Source organism: Limulus polyphemus, unplaced genomic scaffold, assembly GCF_000517525.1.
Source record: "Limulus polyphemus unplaced genomic scaffold, Limulus_polyphemus-2.1.2 Scaffold1512, whole genome shotgun sequence".
Classification (NCBI taxonomy): domain Eukaryota; kingdom Metazoa; phylum Arthropoda; class Merostomata; order Xiphosura; family Limulidae; genus Limulus; species Limulus polyphemus.
The window spans coordinates 9,339-30,705 of record NW_013667122.1 but is presented as its reverse complement, the minus strand read 5'-3'; the positions used below and the strand labels follow the sequence as shown (position 1 = coordinate 30,705).

At 37.1% G+C, this 21,367-nt stretch overlaps 1 protein-coding gene across 4 annotated transcripts in view; it reads right to left on the bottom strand.

The window, feature by feature from the left end:
* LOC106463905 (protein FAM107B-like) overlaps positions 1 to 20,718 on the bottom strand; it is an 82,212-nt gene extending 61,494 nt beyond the window's left edge. For 2 of the 4 annotated variants that reach the window (XM_022391539.1, XM_022391540.1), the window contains exons 1-2: positions 20,692 to 20,718; positions 13,925 to 14,023 (exon numbers count right to left, since the gene is read on the bottom strand). In XM_022391539.1, coding sequence (XP_022247247.1) covers positions 13,925 to 14,023; positions 20,692 to 20,703 — 111 coding nt within the window. In that variant the 5' untranslated portion in view covers positions 20,704 to 20,718. Of the gene's footprint in view, positions 1 to 3,976; positions 4,148 to 13,924; positions 14,024 to 20,691 lie in introns of those variants that run through there. The other 2 variants (XM_022391537.1, XM_022391538.1) reach the window with 1 other exon arrangement.
* Positions 20,719 to 21,367: the final 649 nt, after the last annotated feature.

Below are 21,367 nucleotides of genomic sequence, written 5' to 3'. Positions count from 1 at the left end.
TAGGACGCAAGCAGATTTTGACATAAAATACGGTAACTATTATACGTGCGTTTATTTGTACGTTTTATTCAAATATCTTAAAGTAACCAAAATGGTCCGAAGTGACATGCGCGCCCACCATTCAACAAGTTACACATATTTGTACACATGATATGAATACGTACTTTATAATCACATTAGTGGGTAAAATACTTAATCAATTAAGTTTGTCTAAGCACAAAGCAGCACAATGAACCATCTGTGACGTGTCCATTGTAGGGATCGAGCTTTGAATTTTAGTGTTATATGCCCTCAAGATTACCGCTGAGCCACCCAGGAGCAGGTTAAAACAGTTTTATAACAGGATAGGAAGACCCTGTAAAATCCAGGAACACCCAGAAGCAGGTTAAAACGGTTTTATAACAGGATAGGAAGATCCTGTAAGATCCAGGAACACCCAGGAGAGGTTAAAACAGTTTTATAACAGGATAGGAAAATCCTGTAAAATCCAGGAACACACAGGAGCAGGTTAAAACAGTTTTATAAAAGGATAGGAAGACTCTTTAAATCCACCTGATTGCAAAACAATTAACTTCATGTGATTATATGTCCATAATGACGTTGCAACACTTTTAGTTGATGTATAAAAAAACTTTAGTTCTGTGGAAATATCCAAGCTCATGGGCAAGGAAAGCTACTAAATAAATGTACAGTTGTTCAGCGTTTCATCCGTGAAGGATATACATCGAGGTTTTTATCCACAATACAAAACAGACAAGCTGTGATGTTATTTTAAAAGGTAGTCAAAACACACGATATGTGTCTGATTACATAATTTCGTTTATTTTACCACTTTAGGTAGCACTACTTGGCACAGCAAATTATCCACTTACTACTGATATATGTATATATCTCTCTATATAAAGCACAAAAGAATCTGTGTGTCTGTCTGTTTGTCTGTTATCTAACTACTTCTAGGTCGCTGGGCCAATCTCAACCAAACTTTGCGGGATGATACTTTGTAAAAAGGAGCATATTAATTGGGGATTCATAACTCTATCCATCCACCTCGTTATTGCTGTTATTGAGCGTTTATTATCTTTGAAGATAACGTTATCTATATTCATAGATGGCGCTACGTCCTTACACCAAACCAAAAAATAAAAAATTTTCTATAACACAGCATACACACAGTGTGTGTGTGTGGGGGGGGGGGAGGGCATACAAACGTCTTATATATATCTCAGACAGTGTTCTAGCACTCTCTACGGAGGAATGCAATAACAAAATGACCCTCACTATTGCAATAATACATAAACCCAGATGAAGTTTCAACTTCAACAGCCACCATAAGGCTGATATGAAGAGCCGTTTCTTAAGTTATGCCCACTTCCTACTTTGACCCGTGACCTTACAACTTCATCCAGTTAAGACACTTCCGCGGCTAGGGACCGTCAATTCATCAATACGTGAAACACTGTAGAAGGACATTAAGAAGTGGATGTTGAAAGTGGGTAAGAGAAAACACCCCTACCACCACTACTGTGACTGCTACATCTTCCTACAAAGACACATTGACCATCGCACAGTGTATACCATGTTTTAAGTATGCACAAAGTAAGTTCTTAAAGCTTTTACAAAACTTTTGGTTAGGTAATAATGAATACTATAATAATAATATGTTATGTTATAAATAAATTGTGTAAAAGTTAGGATTTTTATGTTATTTATCATAGCATACACCCACATATTTTTTAAATATTCACAGCCCGGACGAAAGATCGGTACCTCAACTTGTAAGATATAAAGAAGTTTTATGAAACAAAAGATGTAAAACCATGCATTATGGACAGGTGTTTTAATCCATTAACTATATAAAAATCAATGTGATATATTGAATGGCACCCACCCATCCAGATTGTTTACAAAAGTTGCCGTATAGAGCCTTATGAACCATTATAATAGGATCACCAAACTTGGAAATGAAAGATTCCGTGTGTCTTCTTCTGACTTGTACATGGTTTGTCTTCTACATTTAATGGTCCAAAGTTTAAGCTCACAATTGCTCTTTTCTTAATGGTATAAGTTGATGGTCACAGATATTATTAGAAAGCGTATGTTCTGTTTCTTTGTTTTAGAGCAAAGCCACATTAGGCTATCTGTTGTGTCTACAGGAGGGAAGCCAACCCTGGATTTTAACGTTGTAAGTCAATCGAACCCCGGATTTTAGCGTTGTAAGTCCGTAGACTTACCGCTGTCCCACGAGGGATACGTATGTTCTGTTTGTTTGTTTGTTATTGAGCAAAAAAAGCCCCATTATGTTATCTGCTGTATTTGCCGTAGGGAATCGAACCCCGGATTTTAACGTTGTAAGTCCGTAGGCTTACTGCTGTCCCACGAGGAACACGTATGTTTTGAGTCAGCACGTCAGTCGAAATCAGATAGACAGTTTCAGTTTCGACAAAGGTGGCACGAGATAAGCATTTACAAAACTATACTTATTTCATCGTGTTTGATAGAATGAAATGTCTTATCTACTTTTTAGAAAACAATAGCAGGCTACGTCACCAAACGAGTTTATAAACGTGAGTTATGCACTCTTATTCAGATGAGTGCAGCGTGTATCACAACCTGTCAACAGAGTGTACCAGAATTTTGACACACGTAAACTGAAACAGTTAATTTCTAGCTTTTAATATAATATCTGCAAACATCAAACTTAGAACAAATATTATCACATTGAACTAAATGAACGTGTCCTGATATAATCATAGTCCAAAACTTCTTCTTGCGAATGTTGCCTCCACCCCGTGATGGCTCAGCAGTAAACTTGAGGGCTTATAAAAGCTAAAAATCAGAGCTCAATACCCGCAATGGGTACAGCGCAAGTGGTCCATTATGTAGTTTAACAAGCAAATCCTAGAGTTGTTACAAACTTTTAAAGCAGTTTAGGCAGCAATTTTCTGTAAGTTAGTTGCATCAATCAGAAATGGATGTAGGTAGGGAACAGTAGAGAGGCATTAGGTATATTTGAAAGTATTTAATTCATCCCGTTCTTAAACAAGCTAATTTGATCAATATATGACTTAGACAGGAATGTCAGACAGAAACTTGCCTTATTATTTAAAATATACAAATACACAGTAAAATGGATTTGGTTCTCCCAAGTCTTCCCAATATTTGGGCCCGGCATGGCCAGGTGGTTAGGGCGCTCGACTCGCAATCTAAGAGTCGCGGGTTCGAATCCCAGTCCCACCAAACATGCTCGCCCTTTCAGCCGTGGGGGCGTTATAATGTGACGGTCAATCCCACTATTCGTTGATAAAAGAGTAGCCCAAGAGTTGGCGGTGGGTGGTGATGACTAGCTGCCTTCCCTCTGGTCTTACACTGCTAAATTATGGACGGCTAGCACAGATAGCCCTTGTGTAGTTTTGCGCGAAATTCAAAAAGCAAACAAACAAACAATCCCAATATTTTAATTAAAAAAAAGGCAAATAAAACTCACGAAATCAATAACTTTTCTCTTCGATGAAGCAAGAATTACAAACACTATTCACGTAGGGTTCAGACTCGAATATTATAACCCACCATGAGCACTCTTCATGGCAACATAGAAGTTAAAATAAGAAAACAACTGATAGAAAACAAGTTACGTTATGGCAGAAACTTGCTGCTATAATTATATATTTTGATTCCATCCGTCTTATCGCGTGCATCCATATACCACAGCGGCGTAGTCTATACAACTAGAAATGGTTCAACACCAAAAGACTTTGTACTATTTATAGCCATTACACCAGGTGCTCGTCATGCGTAATACATTTATAAACACATGTTTATTCGGATGAGCTGTGTGAGCTAAAAGAGGTAGATTATTTTGGTTCTACAGCGACTTCATTAGGCTTAAGTAATTGAAATAACACTCATGAAAAGGAATTCTTAAGAACGTCATTAGGCTTAAGTAATGGCAACAACACTCATGAATAGGAACTCTTACCCTCGTCTTTATCACTTGACTCCGAGTCCTGCGGATTGGCTGGATGCGTGGCAAGCGACCTTTTGCCTCCCAAGCTTCAATCTTTTCCTCTAGCGACCTAAAGTCATCGTATGAAGGACTGTGTCCGGGTGAGCCAGCTGTTGCTAAGTTACCCATCTTGTAATTGACGTGTTCTTATAACTCTGCCACACATGTAATTTTGTCACAACTGTTAAGATGGGTTTAGTCTTTCAATACTTCAGAAATGGCTTTTGGAAGGTGAATGAGTCAATCTTGTGTTGTTGTTGTTGTTAAAAGTTTTCACGAGTCGATATAGCGTGTGTCGACTTGGAGTGTAAGTAGCTCCTTAAAACATTTGATTGGCAGCTGTCTAAGATCTTGTTGCTGATTGGCCACTATGAGAGTTATCTACGTGACTGGTCACCATGAGAGTTATTCGAGCAGTTGAGTTCTGATAACAAAACCATTTTCTTATAACTATTTAAAAAAAGAAATTTACAACTAAACGCTTTTTAAAATGGTGCCGAACAATTATTAAGCGGTCGAAGGTCTCTGACACTTTGAGTATATGCGCATCGGGCTTTGAAAGCAGCCCTCAGATTCCGGCTACTATACATGCATTGTCAAATGTCTGGAGCAATCGTTATAGCCTAGCCGAGGAATGATTGCCACGAGGGTTCCTTCCGATATACGACGTACAGTCTACCTTCACATATTGAGTTACGTTATTACTGAGAAGCGAAGAAAATCCTTTTATATATTTTTTCTATTACTGTGAACGGGAAACAAGGCCGTGACGTAGAAGTCAGCTGAAGAAAGGTAGAATTTTCATCTTTCCATTGGTTAAAATGTTCTTTCGGGAACTACTAGTTGATACGCATAGACCTGATGGTGTCACGTTACGGTTATGTCCAGCACGTGTTTTAACCTTGGCACGTATCCAAGCGTCTCGCAGGTCTTAAATCGAAAAATTGAAAACTGGTCTATTTAGCAAGTCGCGATCCACGTGCTAGGTATGAATTTGCCGCGAGCCTAACCGCACATAAGAAGTCAAACTGGTTTGAATGTTACAGACGCAGTTGACCTAACTTATAATCAAACAAGGGTATTAACAGGAGTGAGAGTAAACTTGTAAGGAGTTGTTTCTTTTAAAAGTTTCACCAGAAATGTTTCGACCATGGCCTAGATAAAACTACATAGTACTTTTCTTTATTCTAAAATTTTAACTTATTCAGCTTCCAGCTAATTAAGGTTTTGGTTTCTTTTTTATTTGAAAATATTTTACGGACCTTGAGATATATATAAAGGTACATATCCGTCAAACTCAGATTTATGTTGCACTAGTTCTTATAGCCCAACTATTTGCCGCTCTAGATGAACGTCCAGAACTCTCAGATGTTCCTGGAATTATTATATTACTTTTATGGGGAATTTGATTTGAAAGTGGCAATTTTGTGGAAAAGTAGACTTTATAAAGTTGTTTTGTAAAAACTAATAATAATAATAATAACTGAAAACTTATCTTCATCCTTGAGAGGCTGGATTATAAGTCTAATCGTGATCTTACAGTTATATTTTATGCACCTATACAGTCGATGTCGTAGTCAGGTAAAATATCAAAGCAAAGAGAACAGAGCTAGAAAAAATTTTTACTTTGCAAATTTAGGAGGGCTGTAATTCGGAAGAACCAATTCAGTTACGGACTGTGAAAATGAATTTTCAGTATATTTGGGTGGAACCTTGCCATTTTTACTACAAAATGGTAGATTTTCTTATTCTTGGTTTTTTCTGTTATTATTCATCATACTGCTTTAGGTTCGGCTTCCTCACATGGAAACATTTGTCACCTTGACGAGGATCTCCATCCTTTATTTCTCCTTTCATTTGAGTATTCTCTTCTTCAAATTTAGGGTCGGGCGTGATTAAGTGGTTAATGTATTGGGCTGCAGATCGAAAGGTCCAAAGTTCGAGACCACAATATGCCACTGAAAACGTCCTGCATTTTCAGCTGTAAACAAGCTATAAAAGTAACAGTCTATCTTGCTATTCGTTTAAGAATAGCCGTGTAGACGACGAGTGATCCAGACTTTTCATCCCCCGCCTGGTTAGCAGTTCAAAATTAGAAATGGTTATACTTGAACTTTGGGGTTTCTGACCTGGCACTTTAGCGCATGTAACGCATAAAGTCTGTTCAGGCTTAAAATGCCAAATACTTTCAAATTGTACAGTAATATTTATATTTATACAGCATTTAGAATAATTATGGACACGGTGAGTAAGAAGGGTATAAGATGTGAATATTGTGGGAATGTCACCCTTTTGTCGTGTAAAAATTAAACGCATCAGAGTAGAGTCATGTGTTGATAGTTTACACTGTAATTTGTTGTCATATTACCAATCAGAAAGTGCCATGAGAACAAAATGCTTATAAAAGTGAAGGCAGTCATATTATGCCCTGTACTACTAGTAATAGAAATCCAGTCATGGCTCCCAGGACTAAAACACCGCATAACAGGTGTGTAGAAATCATATTTTGGTTGGGCAAGGGCACTCCAAGCGAAAAATCGCTCAAGACTCCTTGAGAAGAGTACGTAAAAATGACACTATTAATATTATATATTATCAGGGTAGAAATGCAAGAAAGATTCAAAATTGATGTTATCTTAGAATATGAAGCTAGACCACTTCTGGTGAGGTAAACAATCCAAACGGTTGTTAGAATATGAAGCTAGACCACTTCTGGGGAGGTAACCAATCCAAACGGTTGAAAATGACCACTAACATTATAATAAGCAAAGCCACAACTGGATGCCATGTAAGTAAGCAGAAGGTTAAAAGCAGACTTCACAAGGTCAAACCATATGTCAGATACCTAAGAAGATATATTCCTGATCGCTTCCAACGGTGGAGGAGCACATTCGATGGTCCAATACATAGATAGGAATACTATTTTTACAGCCTCGCCCTACAGCCAGACAACAAGCCTGCACTCGTTTGGAGAGGATTTGGAATGTAATCCATCAAATTTTCTTATAGGTTCGTTTGTTGTTAAACACCAAGCTACACAATGGGCTATCTATGCTGTGCCCACCACGGATATCGAAACTCAATGCTTAGCGTTATAAGCTCTCACTCTTACTGCTGAACCGAGAACATAGCGCATATAACGGTGGTGAAAGTCTGGTGTGAACAGAGCTAAGCATTATTGAACTTACCAGCTTCTGCATCCTACAATAAGGTACCACGAATGTCATACATGATGGACACCACATCACACGACTCTTCATGTTACCGTCCATTGGGTCTTGATTTCTGCCTAATGGGTGATAATACTCACTCCAACTATGCTAAACTGGCCGATAAATTCCCTGAAGATGAAGAAATTTACAGAATGGAGTGGATTTTATGAACTTCAACCTCACCGCATATATAATGGAAGAGAATCCCTTGGGAGACGCGCCACGTCTCATCAAGTGACTCCAGATTCAAAACAGTGGCCAAGGTTAACTCAGAAACTTAAGAACATTACACTTTCAAACATGCAACGTCGTGTAAGGTTATTTTTGTTACTCCCGACGACCTTACTTTCAAGCATGTAACATCATGTAAGGCTATCTTTGTTACTCCTAGCGACCTTACTTTCAAGCATGCAACGTCGATGTAAGGATATCTTTATTACTCCTGGCGATCTTACTTTCAAGCATGGAACATCGTGTAAGGTTATTTTTGTTACTCCCGACGACCTTACTTTCAAGCATGTAACGTTGATGTAAGGATATCTTTGTTACTCTTAATTTTTTTGGCTTAGAAATAGAGGAATTGGAATTATAGCAGACAGTTTTAAAACTTTCAGTTGTTCGTCTTCGAAAAACATCCTGAAACAATAAACCACGAAGAGACTCTATATAAAACCACTAGTTTTATGCAAAAAAAAAAAAATTAAAATATTTGTTAAAAGTGATTAAGATAGTTGGCCTGCCCAAGGCTAAGAGTTACTGAATGGGAAATCATTAAAAAGGTAAAAACGTATGGTGAAACTTTCTTAGTTAGTTTTGAATTCAGGGATGTACAGGGGGAATTCCCCCCTGTTCAGAAAAGTTTGCCCTGAAGTACAGTATTTTCCCTTTTGTCGAATTTGAATTCATTCCGTCAGCTTCACATACTCCCACCCCAGTGGAAAGGTCTGGATTGAACACTGTTCTTAGCATATCTGCCAATCATACTACAATTTCGAAGTCATCTAGGAATCACTGTTCTTAGCATATCTGCCAATCATACTACAATTTCGAAGTCATCTAGGAATCACTGTTCTTAGCATATCTGCCAATCATACTACAATTTCGAAGTCATCTAGGAATCGAATTCTTCTATTTTGTTATTATTATCGTCATCAAGAACGAAATGTTTAGTCAATCTCAAATTAAGTTTCATTCTGAAATGCAGAGTGAAAAAAAATGCTATTCCGAGGACTTTGAAAACAAAATCTAATATTTAAGAAAATTGTTTATAGTAGATAAATACAACAACACTCTGAAATACCAAATACCAGATAATTTGCCATTTCAAAGAATGACAAGGGTAATTATAACGTGCCTTTCCGTTTTGGGGGAAAATCTCCGAAATATCATGAAAAACTAATCAAACTAATTCTCACACTTTGCGAGATAAATTTTCTCACGTCAAACATTACATTATAAAAAACCTCAAGTCAAGGAAATGTAACGGTTACTACACGTCTTAATTAAAAGTATGGTTGGAAAAACTTTGCTACGGAAACAACCATGAGCAATAGCCTTGCATACTCGAGAAAACTACTATAAAATAAACATGAATCACATCGAAGAAACACATAAAAAGTAAATCATAGGTCAAACTAATGATCGCAGACTTGCAAATGGTATACATTAAATGATTAAAACAACAAAAAAAGAAAGATAGTTCACCAATTTTATTAAACTCGTACTAGAATCTTGTGCGCAAAATACATTTAATACTAACAGCTTCTTACTGAAATGTAGCTAAAATACCATTATTACCAACAGCTTCTTACTGAAATGTAGCTAAAATACCATTAATACTAACAGCTTCTTACTGAAATGTAGCTAAAATACATTTAATAGTAACAGCTTCTTACTGAAATGTAGCTAAAATACATTTAATACTAACAGCTTCTTACTGAAATGTGCTAAAATACCTTTAATAGTAACAGCTCCTTACTGAAATGTAGCTAAAATACCTTTAATACTAACAGCTCCTTACTGAAATGTGGCTAACTTGTCTAATTACAATTGAAGTTGATCTAGTTTCCCAATTATCAATAAAGTATGCTTACAATTTTTAGGTATCTAATGGTAATGTACGAAAAAAGTTATTTTTGGATTTTCTCCGCGTAATTAGTGTTTTTTTTTACTAGTTTTCTCTCTATAAATATGCACATTTAAATCGAGAAACATGTTCAGCTGGCCTCAACGCTAGTGCTGGGCCTGAAGGAGAACAAAATAGTGCAAACAGATGCACCCTTGGACACAAAAAAATATTTTATATATTTCACAAAGGAAAATTTCAGGAGTTGGGGCAAGCGGGGAATGGGTCCTGGAACAGCTGCCCCACCTATATGTATTCCCTCCCTGAATGTTTAGCTGGTAGGCAAGAACATTTCGGGAAGCATAGACTAGCTTATCACGGACCACAATCACTAGCAAATGCCCGTTAAAACAATTCAACGGTAATATTCATGAAAATAATGACGAATAAATAAAAAATGTGCAATCAATCCAAACCCTTGGATCATAGCGTATGTTCAATATGATTGTCTAGTGGGCTGTATACAACCGTATTTTGTCGGTCCATCTGTTATTTCAATAATGAAAATCGCATTGCGTTTGTTTTTAAGCAAAGGAGACTGACTAACGTGTATTATTGGTTTCAATGCAATGGGTGCATCCAGTATAATAGAGTGCTCAAGTTTTCTAAGTAGCCTCGGTGATTTTTTTTCCGCTGGATGCCACCGGTTCTTGTCATTTTACTGAGCACAAGAAACTACTGCTACCTAAATGAATGCTTTTTGACAGTAGTCATTTCAGTAAGATGTGTCAAGGGGAGATATTCAATTCAAATTAATTTATTTGACATGGTACAATATAATCAAACGTGTATTTAATACCTACATGAAAAAAACAAAACAACAACAAACATATATAAACCGAACAACAACAAATAAATACCCAAGCACGTTCCTGTCTTTGTGCGTTTTTTTTCGTTCATGCTCGCCCCCCCCCCAGTGGCACAGCGGTATGTCTGCGGACTTACAATGCTAATATTCGGGTTTCGATACCCGTGATGGGCAGAGCACAGATAGCCCATTGTGCAGCTTTGTGCTTAATTACACACAAACAAAATTTCTTTCAACCAGTCGCTGGAAGAAGTTCCGTTTTCTTTTTTTTTCTCTCCTGAAATTCCCTTACAAAAAGAAACATACGTTCAGCACATACGAAGACTGACGGATCGCTGTTAGTATCGATATGAAATTTTAGGAATTGGAAAAAAATTAATAACTTTCCTCTAATATGCTCTAAAAAAGAACCATTTTGATATATACTTTTTTTTTCAACTAATAACCGTTAAGAAGATATAGAGCGTGATAGACAGACAGACATTTGGCTACTACATATATAGATATATAATGGTTTGTAATTCTTGGAATCAATCAAGAGATGGAAAAAGTCAACATTAAAAGGATGTAGTCCACTTCCACTATTCGTAGCAACGGAACTGGAAATAAATTATTTTTGTGACTGACTCCCATTATTAAATAAAGCCTAGAATATCCAAAGACGCCTGTTTGTCTGGTGTTAAGCACATAGCTACACAATGGTCTGTCTGTGCTTTACCAAGAGCAGGTATCGAAACCAGATTTTTAGCGTCAGAAGCGCTCAGACTTGCCGCTGAGCCACCGGGGGACGTATCTCACGTGAGTGAATAGTTGTGTTTGTTTGTTTTAGTGCAAAGTACATAATGGGCTATCTGCGCCTTGTTCCCAGCTGGAAATCGAACCTTGGATTTTAGCGTCCTTAAACTTTCCGCTGGCCTATCGGGGTATTAAAAGTTGTGTATGCTATCCATTCGCAATGGGAAGAACTCCAGGTGAAATATGACAGATGTTATAAACTGTTTGCTCATTTTTTAAATATATTTTTAGTGCCACGTACAAAAATTGAAGGTTGCTAATATAGTAAATCATCATATATTACTAATTGATGTGTACGTACAAAGATATTTTGTTGTGAAGAGGTGGTCCCCTCCCTAGATCTTAGAAGAGTCCCACTTACTTTTAGCAAATTGCCCCCCCCCCTCCTCCTAAGATCTAGCTAGAGGTTAGTGGCCTAGAAACAAATCATATTTAGCGAAACATAAGGGTTATGGGAAGAGATGAAAGAAACATCTCTCTTCCCCCCCTCCACCACCCAATGGCAAAGCAGAGCACAGATAACCCGTTGTGTAGCTTTGTGCTTATATACAACCATACAAAAAACCTTCTTCTCTCTCAATTAAACTATGTTAAAAAAGGAAAATCCACTCCCCCCTCCCTCGCTCTCACTGCAACTCTTAGAAGTATCCATACGCATGGGCAGCAATGCTGTGAAGCTCAAGAGGTTTGTTTGTTTGTAGTTAAGCACAAAGCTACATAATGGCCTATCTGTGCTCTGCCCACCACGGATATCGAAACCCGGATTCTAGCGTTGCAAGTCCGCAGACATACCGCTGTGCCACTGGGGGGCAGCTCAAGAGGTAATAAATATATTGTAATTTTACGACTTGGAATCCTATCCTATAGAGAACACACGAATAAACATTATTATGACGTCACTCTTGATGCTGGTGACGAATTGACAAATGAAAGTGTTCGATGATGTTTATAATCCTGAACGATAATAATGGTGTAGTGTGGTAAAAATAATACAGACTTATATATATATATATATATAGCGAATTAACCTGACACTGGGGCAATATAGAAGTTATTTATTGATATCAAAAATTAATATTTCAAAATAAGTATTGAATTATTCAAATATGAACTGATAATATGTTGAATGCTATATTCTTGACAAACCTACTACGGCTATTTGCTTCCCGCCTCTAATTTTGAACTATATACTAATTAAATGGAAGATGACACGTCAACAGCACCCCCAATCAACGCTAAAGGATTGACCGTCGTAGAGCAACCGTGGTTTAAAGTGGGGAGAATATTTTGTGGTATCGCACAGACTCGAACCCAGCTCTACCACAGGGTTAACCTGCACCAGTGAACACTGCACAAGAATGGAAAAAAATGGTTGATTCGTGAATATTTTGAATTTATTTTTACACTGAGAACCTTAGAACGAGGCTATTAAATTGATCCGTAGTTTTTTTTATTATATTGCAAGCTGTTGTTTTTTTATCAGTAATTTCTTTTTTTGTATCACATATTGTTGTCATACACATTATTTTATTTCTTCTAGGCCAGGCGTGGCCTAGGATTAGCGTGTCGGATTGTAAGTCTGAGGATTCACGGTTCATGACACTTTGTCACAAGATCACGCTCCGCACTTTGAGGCCGTGGGTGCATTAAAAGAGTGACGGTCAGATACCACTATTCGATCAGGCAGTAATTGGTGATGGACGCTGTTGACTAGCTGCATTACGTCAAAAGTAAGGACGAGTATGCGCAGATAGCCTTTGCGCGAAATTCTGAAGTGAACGAAAAATCTATAGCTGGGGTATTATCTAGTTTCAACTTTACCCATAATTCTCGAGAGATGGATGAACAAAGAATGACGTTAGAATCCTCGGTTTTGGTTCATTAATTAAGAAGAAATATGGGATTATTTAAATAAACCAATTGAAATAAAACCTCAGTTCCATAACGCTGAAATGTATGAAATGTGGAGCCTCTCGGACTTGGGAAAAATGATATGTTCAAATTAAGACAAGAAAAAAACACACTATAATTTTAACATTGTTACAGCTCATGAAGGTTTTATAAGCAATTATTATTAAATAACATGCTAGAAATTGTAACAGATGGTTGGTTAATGAATTACCAAACAACTATGTTCAGTGTGTATATTTCTCCTCCTCTTTGGCGGAGACGTAGAACGGAAAAATTACAGTTGGAGGAGGATATAAACGACAACGGATATAAACGACAACAAAAATTATAGTTGGAGGAGGATATAAACGACAACAAAAATTATAGTTGGAGGAGGATATAAACGACAACAAAAATTATAGTTGGAAGAGGATATAAACGACAACAAAAATTACAGTTGGAGGAGGATATAAACGACAACAAAAATTATAGTTGGAGGAGGATATAAACGACAACCCTCCATTCTGCTCTCTATTTTCTAACCTCACATTTACATCACCGCTGAAAGTACGGATCAAACGGAGTCACATGTACATCACCGCTGAAAGTACGGAGCAAATGGAGTCACATGTACATCACCGCTGAAAGTACGGATCAAACGGAGTCACATGTACATCACTGCTGAAAGTACGGATCAAACGGTTAGAGACAAGAACAGAGTTCAGCAGAGAAACTGAATGAAAAAAGGAGATAGAAATGATCACGTGACTTTGTGCTAATTACAACACGTTTGTTCTGTGTGGGCTTATTTTGCGCGATAAACACAAATAAATGAACTAGACCATGTGAAATAACACACACACACACACACGGTACCCAGCGAGATTGACTGTCACAGTTATAACGCGTGTTTAGCAACATATTAAAACTCGAATCCTGGAGCGTCCGATACGCAGCCCGGCACGCTAATCACTAGACCACACATGACTCGAATGGTAAGGTCTACTTTATAATGCTTTCTTCAGTGGTGAAACTTGTTTAAAAGGGTAAGTAAGTAATGTTAAAGAAAAAACAAATTAATTTAAACTTACTTCTACTTGGGTCATTGCCGGAACCTCCCACAGACGAGGACGTTGAACTACTGCCATTAGGGAGTGTTGTCCGTTAGACGGCGTTGACGTAGGAAATAACTAGTTAGATAAAGAATAACACAGCAGATTAATGAGCATGTTAATTAAACATTTTAAAATATGGCCAATCGTAAATATCAAGTACGAGAACGATAATAATGCTAACAATGATATTAAATCTTTTACCTGCACGTTACCTTGACGAACATAAAATAATGAAATTTTTAGTATGCGGTATCTCCTAATGACCAGCAAAGAAAATCATATTTTAGTAATTTTACGATTTATCAATTCTAAGAGATCTCTTAAACGTCAGAGTTTGATTATTAAGTGTTCTTAAGATAGTGCTCATAAAAATTTACAGTACAAAAAACATATTACCCTTTCCCTTTCGAACACACACACAACAAAAAAAACAATAGAAGGAAAATCATTTATGGTTTAGCAATTGAAACGTTCGGTAGCTGACACCAGGAGGAGACACAAGTGTGAGTTGTTTTTTTTTAGGGGGGGGAACTAGTTCATTGATTGAAGATAATAATTTTCGCGAGAAATACCAACCAAAACGTCGTCTCCTTAAAAATACAGACAGTCGAAACAGGAGTGAAATATTTACAGTAAAAAATAATTAAATGGTTAAAAATGTAGAATATATACAGCACTATTAAAGAACACGCGAGAACGCCTTGTAAGACGGAATTGAGTTGTTTTGAATTTCGCGCAAAGCTACACGAGAGCTATCTGCGCTAGCCGTCCTTAATTTAGCAGTGTAAGACTAGAGGGAACGCAGCTAGGTATCACCACCCACCGCCAACTTTTGGGCTACACTTTTACCAACAATTAGTGAGATTGACTGTCACATTATAACGCCCCCACGGCTGAAAGGGAGAGCATGTTTGGTGGGATGGGGATTCGAACCTACGATCCTCAGATTGTGAGTCAAGCGCCCCTAACCACTTGACCATGCCGGGCCAAATTGAGTTGTTTAAAAACAGTTTTGAATGAAATAATTAAGTGTTGTATATATATATATATATATACACACACACACATATGTGTTTATATATAAATTTAAAAAAAAAAGAATGCATCTAAGACTTTTTGTAGTAGTAATTAATGAATCAAACAGGGAGAGACCTCATTATTAACGTTGTCTAAAATAATGTAAATATTCTATCGTAGAGTTACCTTCAAACGTAATCTAAAGAATGCATCTAAGACTTTTTGTAGTAGTAATTAATGAATCAAACAGGGAGAGACCTCATTATTAACGTTGTCTAAAATAATGTAAATATTCTATCGTAGAGTTACCTTCAAACGTAATCTAAATTTTAGCTACCAATCCTGATTATAAACTAAACTCAATTTAGTTCCATTAACCCTTAAAACCACCGAGTCCAAATGACCCGCCAGAACCATATGCAGCCTAACAACACTAACACTTGATGCACTGAAATTGAACGTATCATTCAAAAGGACGAGAATGAATTAGTCTACAGTCTTAATGAGGTATCGCATACGACTATTACACGAAGCCTCCCTACTTATTTTGGCAGCAACAATGATCCTATTTTGGTGACAATGCGGAGGGTATTAAAGCTATGAGATCCTGTACTCTTCGTCAAGTACCTTGAAAATACAAGTAATATGGGTGGAATGTAGGATAAACACAGAATAATTATTACCGAGGGCAGAAAAATACAGGAAACTAGGTCTAAATAGTTAGTTGGTCATGACGAACTTGTTTGACTAGGAACGTCAATTTCATTTGACAGAAGAAGAAAGAAAAAAAAAAACAGTTTCAAGACATTCCCACGGGCAAACTGAATTGGAAAATTAGCGGAAAAAGCCGGGAACAAAAATAATTTGTTGTTAAGAACAAAGCTGCACGTTGGAGTATCTATACTGGGCATACCGCATGATCGAACCATGAATTTTCGCGTTCTCAGCTCTCACTCTTACAACAGCTGAAAGAAGAAAACAAAGAGTAACAAATAACCAGGTGAGCAGAACAAAATGAAACCGGAATGGTTTCTTTATCCGTGGCCTACAAACACAAATATATTAATAGGTTGAAAATTGTACAAAGTTTTTCAGTAAATCCTTTTCAAACCTACAGAACATCGCTGGTAAGTTATCAGAAATAGCCCAGGAAATCGGGGCAGCCGTAATTTTCCATGTAAATAATTCTTAATTTATTTCACGTTGAAGTATGTCATGTCGTAGTTCTTACGTTCTGCTGTTCAAACGCAAAATTTAATAACTCATAATTAATCAATATCATTAAAAAGTACCGTAAAAATTCTTGTTTGCCATTGTTTTTAAATGTTTATACAACATAAAACTCATGGTGGGCAGAGCACAGATAGCCCATCGTGTAGTTCTGCGCTTAACAACAACCAAACCACACTTATGATAAAGCGACCTCTCACTTGCAGTACTCGGCTAGCCTATTCCTTAAAAAAAAAGGCGCTTACGACGATGTAAGCTTAGTTAATATGCGAACCTTCTATTATTAATAAATCTTTAAAAAGCTGTTAGATAGACAAATTATTGATTTAATAGGGCACCAGCGAACACTTCAGAAACTCTAAACTAATAAATATATATAAAGTTCATTACAGTTTTTCAAAACTCTTGACACAAACAAACAGAAGTCGAAATGCATTCTTATCCAAATTATAATCTGACGGTCAATCTCACTATTCGTTGGTAAAATAGTACCCCAAGAGTTGGCGGCGGGTGGTCTTGACTAACTGCCTTCCTTTTAGTCTATCACTGCTAAATTATGGATGGTTATCGCAGATAGCCCTCACGTAGGATTGCGCGAAATTCAAAACAAACAAACCAAACCAGAAGTTGTATTAACTTTTTCGATGACGAGGAACCCACTTTGAGACTAATAATGGCTGGAGACGGCTTGAATGGGTAATGAAGAAAAACTTTAAAATAAGTTTAACATAACAGCAAATGTACAACGTTTCGAAAAGTATTAAAGTTTTTCTTCATTGCCCATTCAAGCCGTCTCCAGCCATTACTATATTGTATTAACTTTGATTCACTGAAACACTACGTAACTTCTACAGTGTTGAGAATATAAGTAAATTAAACCTAATTAATTCGCTGTGTTTGATACAAGTGTAGAAGTAAGTCAAAGTGTTGAGATATTTTTAATTCCTTAATTAACATGTATATATATTTAACGTGTTTTGGGATTACGCGCAAAAGTAAAACAAATACAGTAACCACTGTACACTTGAATTATTACTAAGTAAACTGGACAGTATATGTGGGCTCAGCATGGCCAGGTGGTTAGGGCACTCGACTCGCAATCTGCAGGTCGCGGGTTCGAATCCCCGTCACACCAAACATGCTCGCTCTTTCAGCCTTGGGGGCGTTATAATGAGACGGTCAGTCCCACTATTCGTTGGTAAAAGAGTAGCCCAAGAGTTGGCGGTGGGTGGTGATGACTAGCTGACTTCCCTTTAGTCTTACACTGCTAAATTAGGGACGGCTAGCGCAGATAGCCGTCGTGTAGCTTTGCGCGAAATTCATAACAAACAAACAAAGAGTATATGTGTGTTTTCCTCATAGCCACATCGGGCTATCTGCTGTGTCCACTGAGAGGAATTGAACCCCCGATTTTAGCGTTGTAAATCCGTAGACTTACCGCTGTCCCAGGGGCGGACAACCAGAAAAAAAATAACTGCCTGAATAATCCGATCACAATAGTTTCCGAAACTGAATCACATTATATGAGCTGGGTGTAGCCTAATGGTTAGCATGGCCGTACTGTGAATCCGAGGATCCATGATTCGCTAGCCTGTTGTCATAAAATCACGCTTCTCACTTTGGAGCCAAAAGTGCTCTGTAAGATGGATGTTTCAAATTCCACTATCCAGCCAAACAAGAGTAGTCCAAGAGTCGGCGGTGGGTTTTGTACACTAGTCGTCTTCTACCAATTAAAAATTAGGGACAAACAATTATGCCCTTGCGTGATTATTCAAAACAAACGCAGATTTACACTTTGCGTGTAGTTATATATATATTTATAACGTGTTCTTACGTTGGCCAAGGTATTTTGGATTATTTGGATAAAATAATGTGAAATTTGATTCATGGAACAATAACAAATTAATTTATTTCACCCTTAACATATAGACTTGTTTCACTTGTAGTTATTGGCCTAAGAACCCAAATGTTTCAACAGAAATTACTAGCCTATTGATTAGTACGCCTAACTCACAAATATACTGTTACGACAGCAGAAGTCACGTGACGTTGGTAACACATAATGAGTATCTAGAAGGATCGGGGAACATCACGAATAATCCAGTATTTGCTAGACGCTCTCTATTCCTTTATATAAGCAGGCAAATAAAGCGAGACAATGGATCGGAACGAGAATAATTGCAGTTTGAAGAGATATAGAGACAGATAATCGAGTCAAGTCGTAAGTAAAGTGCGTGAATCGTTGTGAATTAGAGCGTGTGTTTAAGTTAAAATGACTATGGGAATTCTGTGTATTGCAAAGTTGTATTGAAAAAGAAGAAACTAGTTTTATTTAAGAAAGGACTTGTATCGCTGAAGTTCTTCGGGAAGAAATTTTACGGGAAATTAACAAACGAACAGAGAGGTAACAATACTTTTTTTTTTTACAGAATTTCATCGTTAACCATTCGAGTAACTGAATACACTCGATAAATATCACTTCTAACTTTGAACTGTGAACAAGTTTTCTGACGCTGAACTTATAAATTAACCGGATACTCATTAACTTCACCAGCTGGCTACTCTTATTTATAAATAATGTACTCTCGCCTCTAGGTATTAGACTAAGCTTTTCGATTATTACATCATAGTCGTTAGCAGCTTCCTCTGGCAAACAACTAAATTATAATATCGAAAATACATCAATATGCTTTAAGTAAAATGAAATCATTATGGATTTATGAGGACGATAAGAATTAAATTTCACATTTTGGAGTATTCCTGAACTCCCCAACTCAAAGATAGTCAAGTGTTTCTGAAATTCTGCTTCCAGATGTAGTGCGTAAATAAAAAAATATCAAATTCAGTTTGTAAAGGCTGCGTTCCTTAACGCTTCGTTTGTGGCTTGTATAAATCTGCCTACCACCCCATGCGCAAAAATTCGCGGGTTTTTGCGGCGGACCATTCAAAATGTTGCGCGCAAAATGCTTGCATCATATGATGTCAAACACAGTCGCTTACGTTAACATCATATGATGTCAACCACAATTGAAAGGTTAAAAATGAATGGAATAATGTTTCCATAATACTACAAGAGGGAACTTTAATTTTTAAGCATCAAATACATTTATCACCGAGTTTTTATACTTTTGGAATAATATCTTTCAAGCTTAGGTTCTCCAAACGTTTAAATATTTTTGGATAAATCTTTGACAAAGATGAACAACAATAAGCTAAACAGATCACGTTATGACACTATTAGTTATATATGGAACATCGTTTGTATCCTGATGACACTATTAGTGTATATGGAAAGTCGTTTGTATCCAGACTTAAACTTTTAAAGTCGGGATTTGTTTGCCGTGGAACACTAGCAACGACCTCTGGTGCTTTTAAAATGCAACAAATTTTGATTAAACGTAATTCTTAGTTGATCTTGCTATACATACATATGAAACATTTGAGTTTGCTTTGTTCATAATTTTCGCAAGTGCTCTCTACTCACAGCCGTCCTTAATTTTAAACTAATAGACAAGAGGAAAGGCAGCTACTCTATAACGTCCACCGCCAACTCTTGGGCTACTCCTGTCTGACCGAAGAGTGGGATTTGATCGTCACTCTTATAGCGCATTCGTGTCTTCAAAGTGCGGAATGCATTTCTGCAACAAAGGGTCACGAACCATGAATCCTCGAATTTACAGTTCGGCCACGCTAACTATTAGGCCACGCCCGTCCTAGTTGTATTGGTCAAAGGAACCAAATATGAGCTAAAAACCACTGCATTTAGGTTTACAAATTACATTAAAAGCTGCTTAGAATGACAAATATATATTCAATAAATTTTTTCATTATTATAATATTTATTCTGTTTGTATTCTCGACCTCAGAACGCGGCAACTCACCCCACGTAACAGAGCATGTATAGCAACAAAACAACCATAAATTTGAACTTTGGTCGTTAAGAATAGTAAATAATTCTGGTTATCTGTGGGTTATGCCCACAATTATCCTTAAAACTTCCAGTGTAAACCATATAAAATGCGTGTTCTATTTTCTTCGTACACGGTAAGCTTCTTTCTATACCAGGCCTCGACAAATATTTTCAGATTTAGGAGCCAGCCCAAAAACTCAGGAGCCAGGTGTGCCTAACCTAACGGGAAATGGGGGGGGGGGTACATTAATGCTCCACGGTTTTTTCTTTTCCCCATATTTTCTCAAAATAATTGTGCCATTACAATTCTAGGCAATAACGTACATGTTTTGGATAAATTGTCGCTCAGAAATTAATTTTGGTTGCAAAAGTTCAGGTGTTGCATGACTTCCGGGGTTTTCGAATGCTTGATCTGGCGGGCGTTCAAATAGTAAGTCAGCTGATTCAAGCCTAAGCTTACCAATTTTATTTTTAGCTGTTGAGACAGGAATACAAATTATTTGTAGCTTGGTTAACTTTATTTGATTAGTGATTAAAAATACAGTGTACAAAAACACATAAAATACACGTTAAGATTTCACTCAACTTCAGTTGCCATTGGCTGTTCTTGCTGCACGGCGGGCGTCCTTTAACCACAGATGTATGTTCAAGTTGTGTTGGGGTGTCGCCTAGTTACACATTGTCCTCTTCCCTACAGATAATTGGTATCTTCAGTCTGTTTTAACAAAGGCTTTTTCGTAACAATTCCAAAGCATAGATTTGCGTTAATATTTGACTAATTTTTCACAGGCGTTGATAGGGTGCAAATGCACTTCCAGTGGTTATAGCAAAAAGTGCCGAAATTAAGGAGCTATTTACACCTATGTTAGCGATAAGATTCAACTAAAACGGAAGTAAAAGAGGAAGTATTATAGGATAAAAAGTGAAATTGGACTAGTGTAGTTCACGAAACACGGAGAAATCGAGCATGACCGATCGACACTTTGCTTTAATGATTATGACGATTTTTATAATTTTTCATGAACATGTGATTAAGCGACAGTAAAAAAGATTATAATTTAATTCCAGGAACTTAAATACATTGAAAAACGTTACTTAGAGTAAACAAGTGAGATACACTAGTGTTTCGATTATCCGCTGTTTCTGTTATCCGCGATTTTTTGCTTTCCCCGGACCAGCGCGGATAATCGAGGCAGCAGTGTATATTTAATTTCTTTAACGGCAAGGAGTGCACGCTGACGATCACACGATATCACAAACCA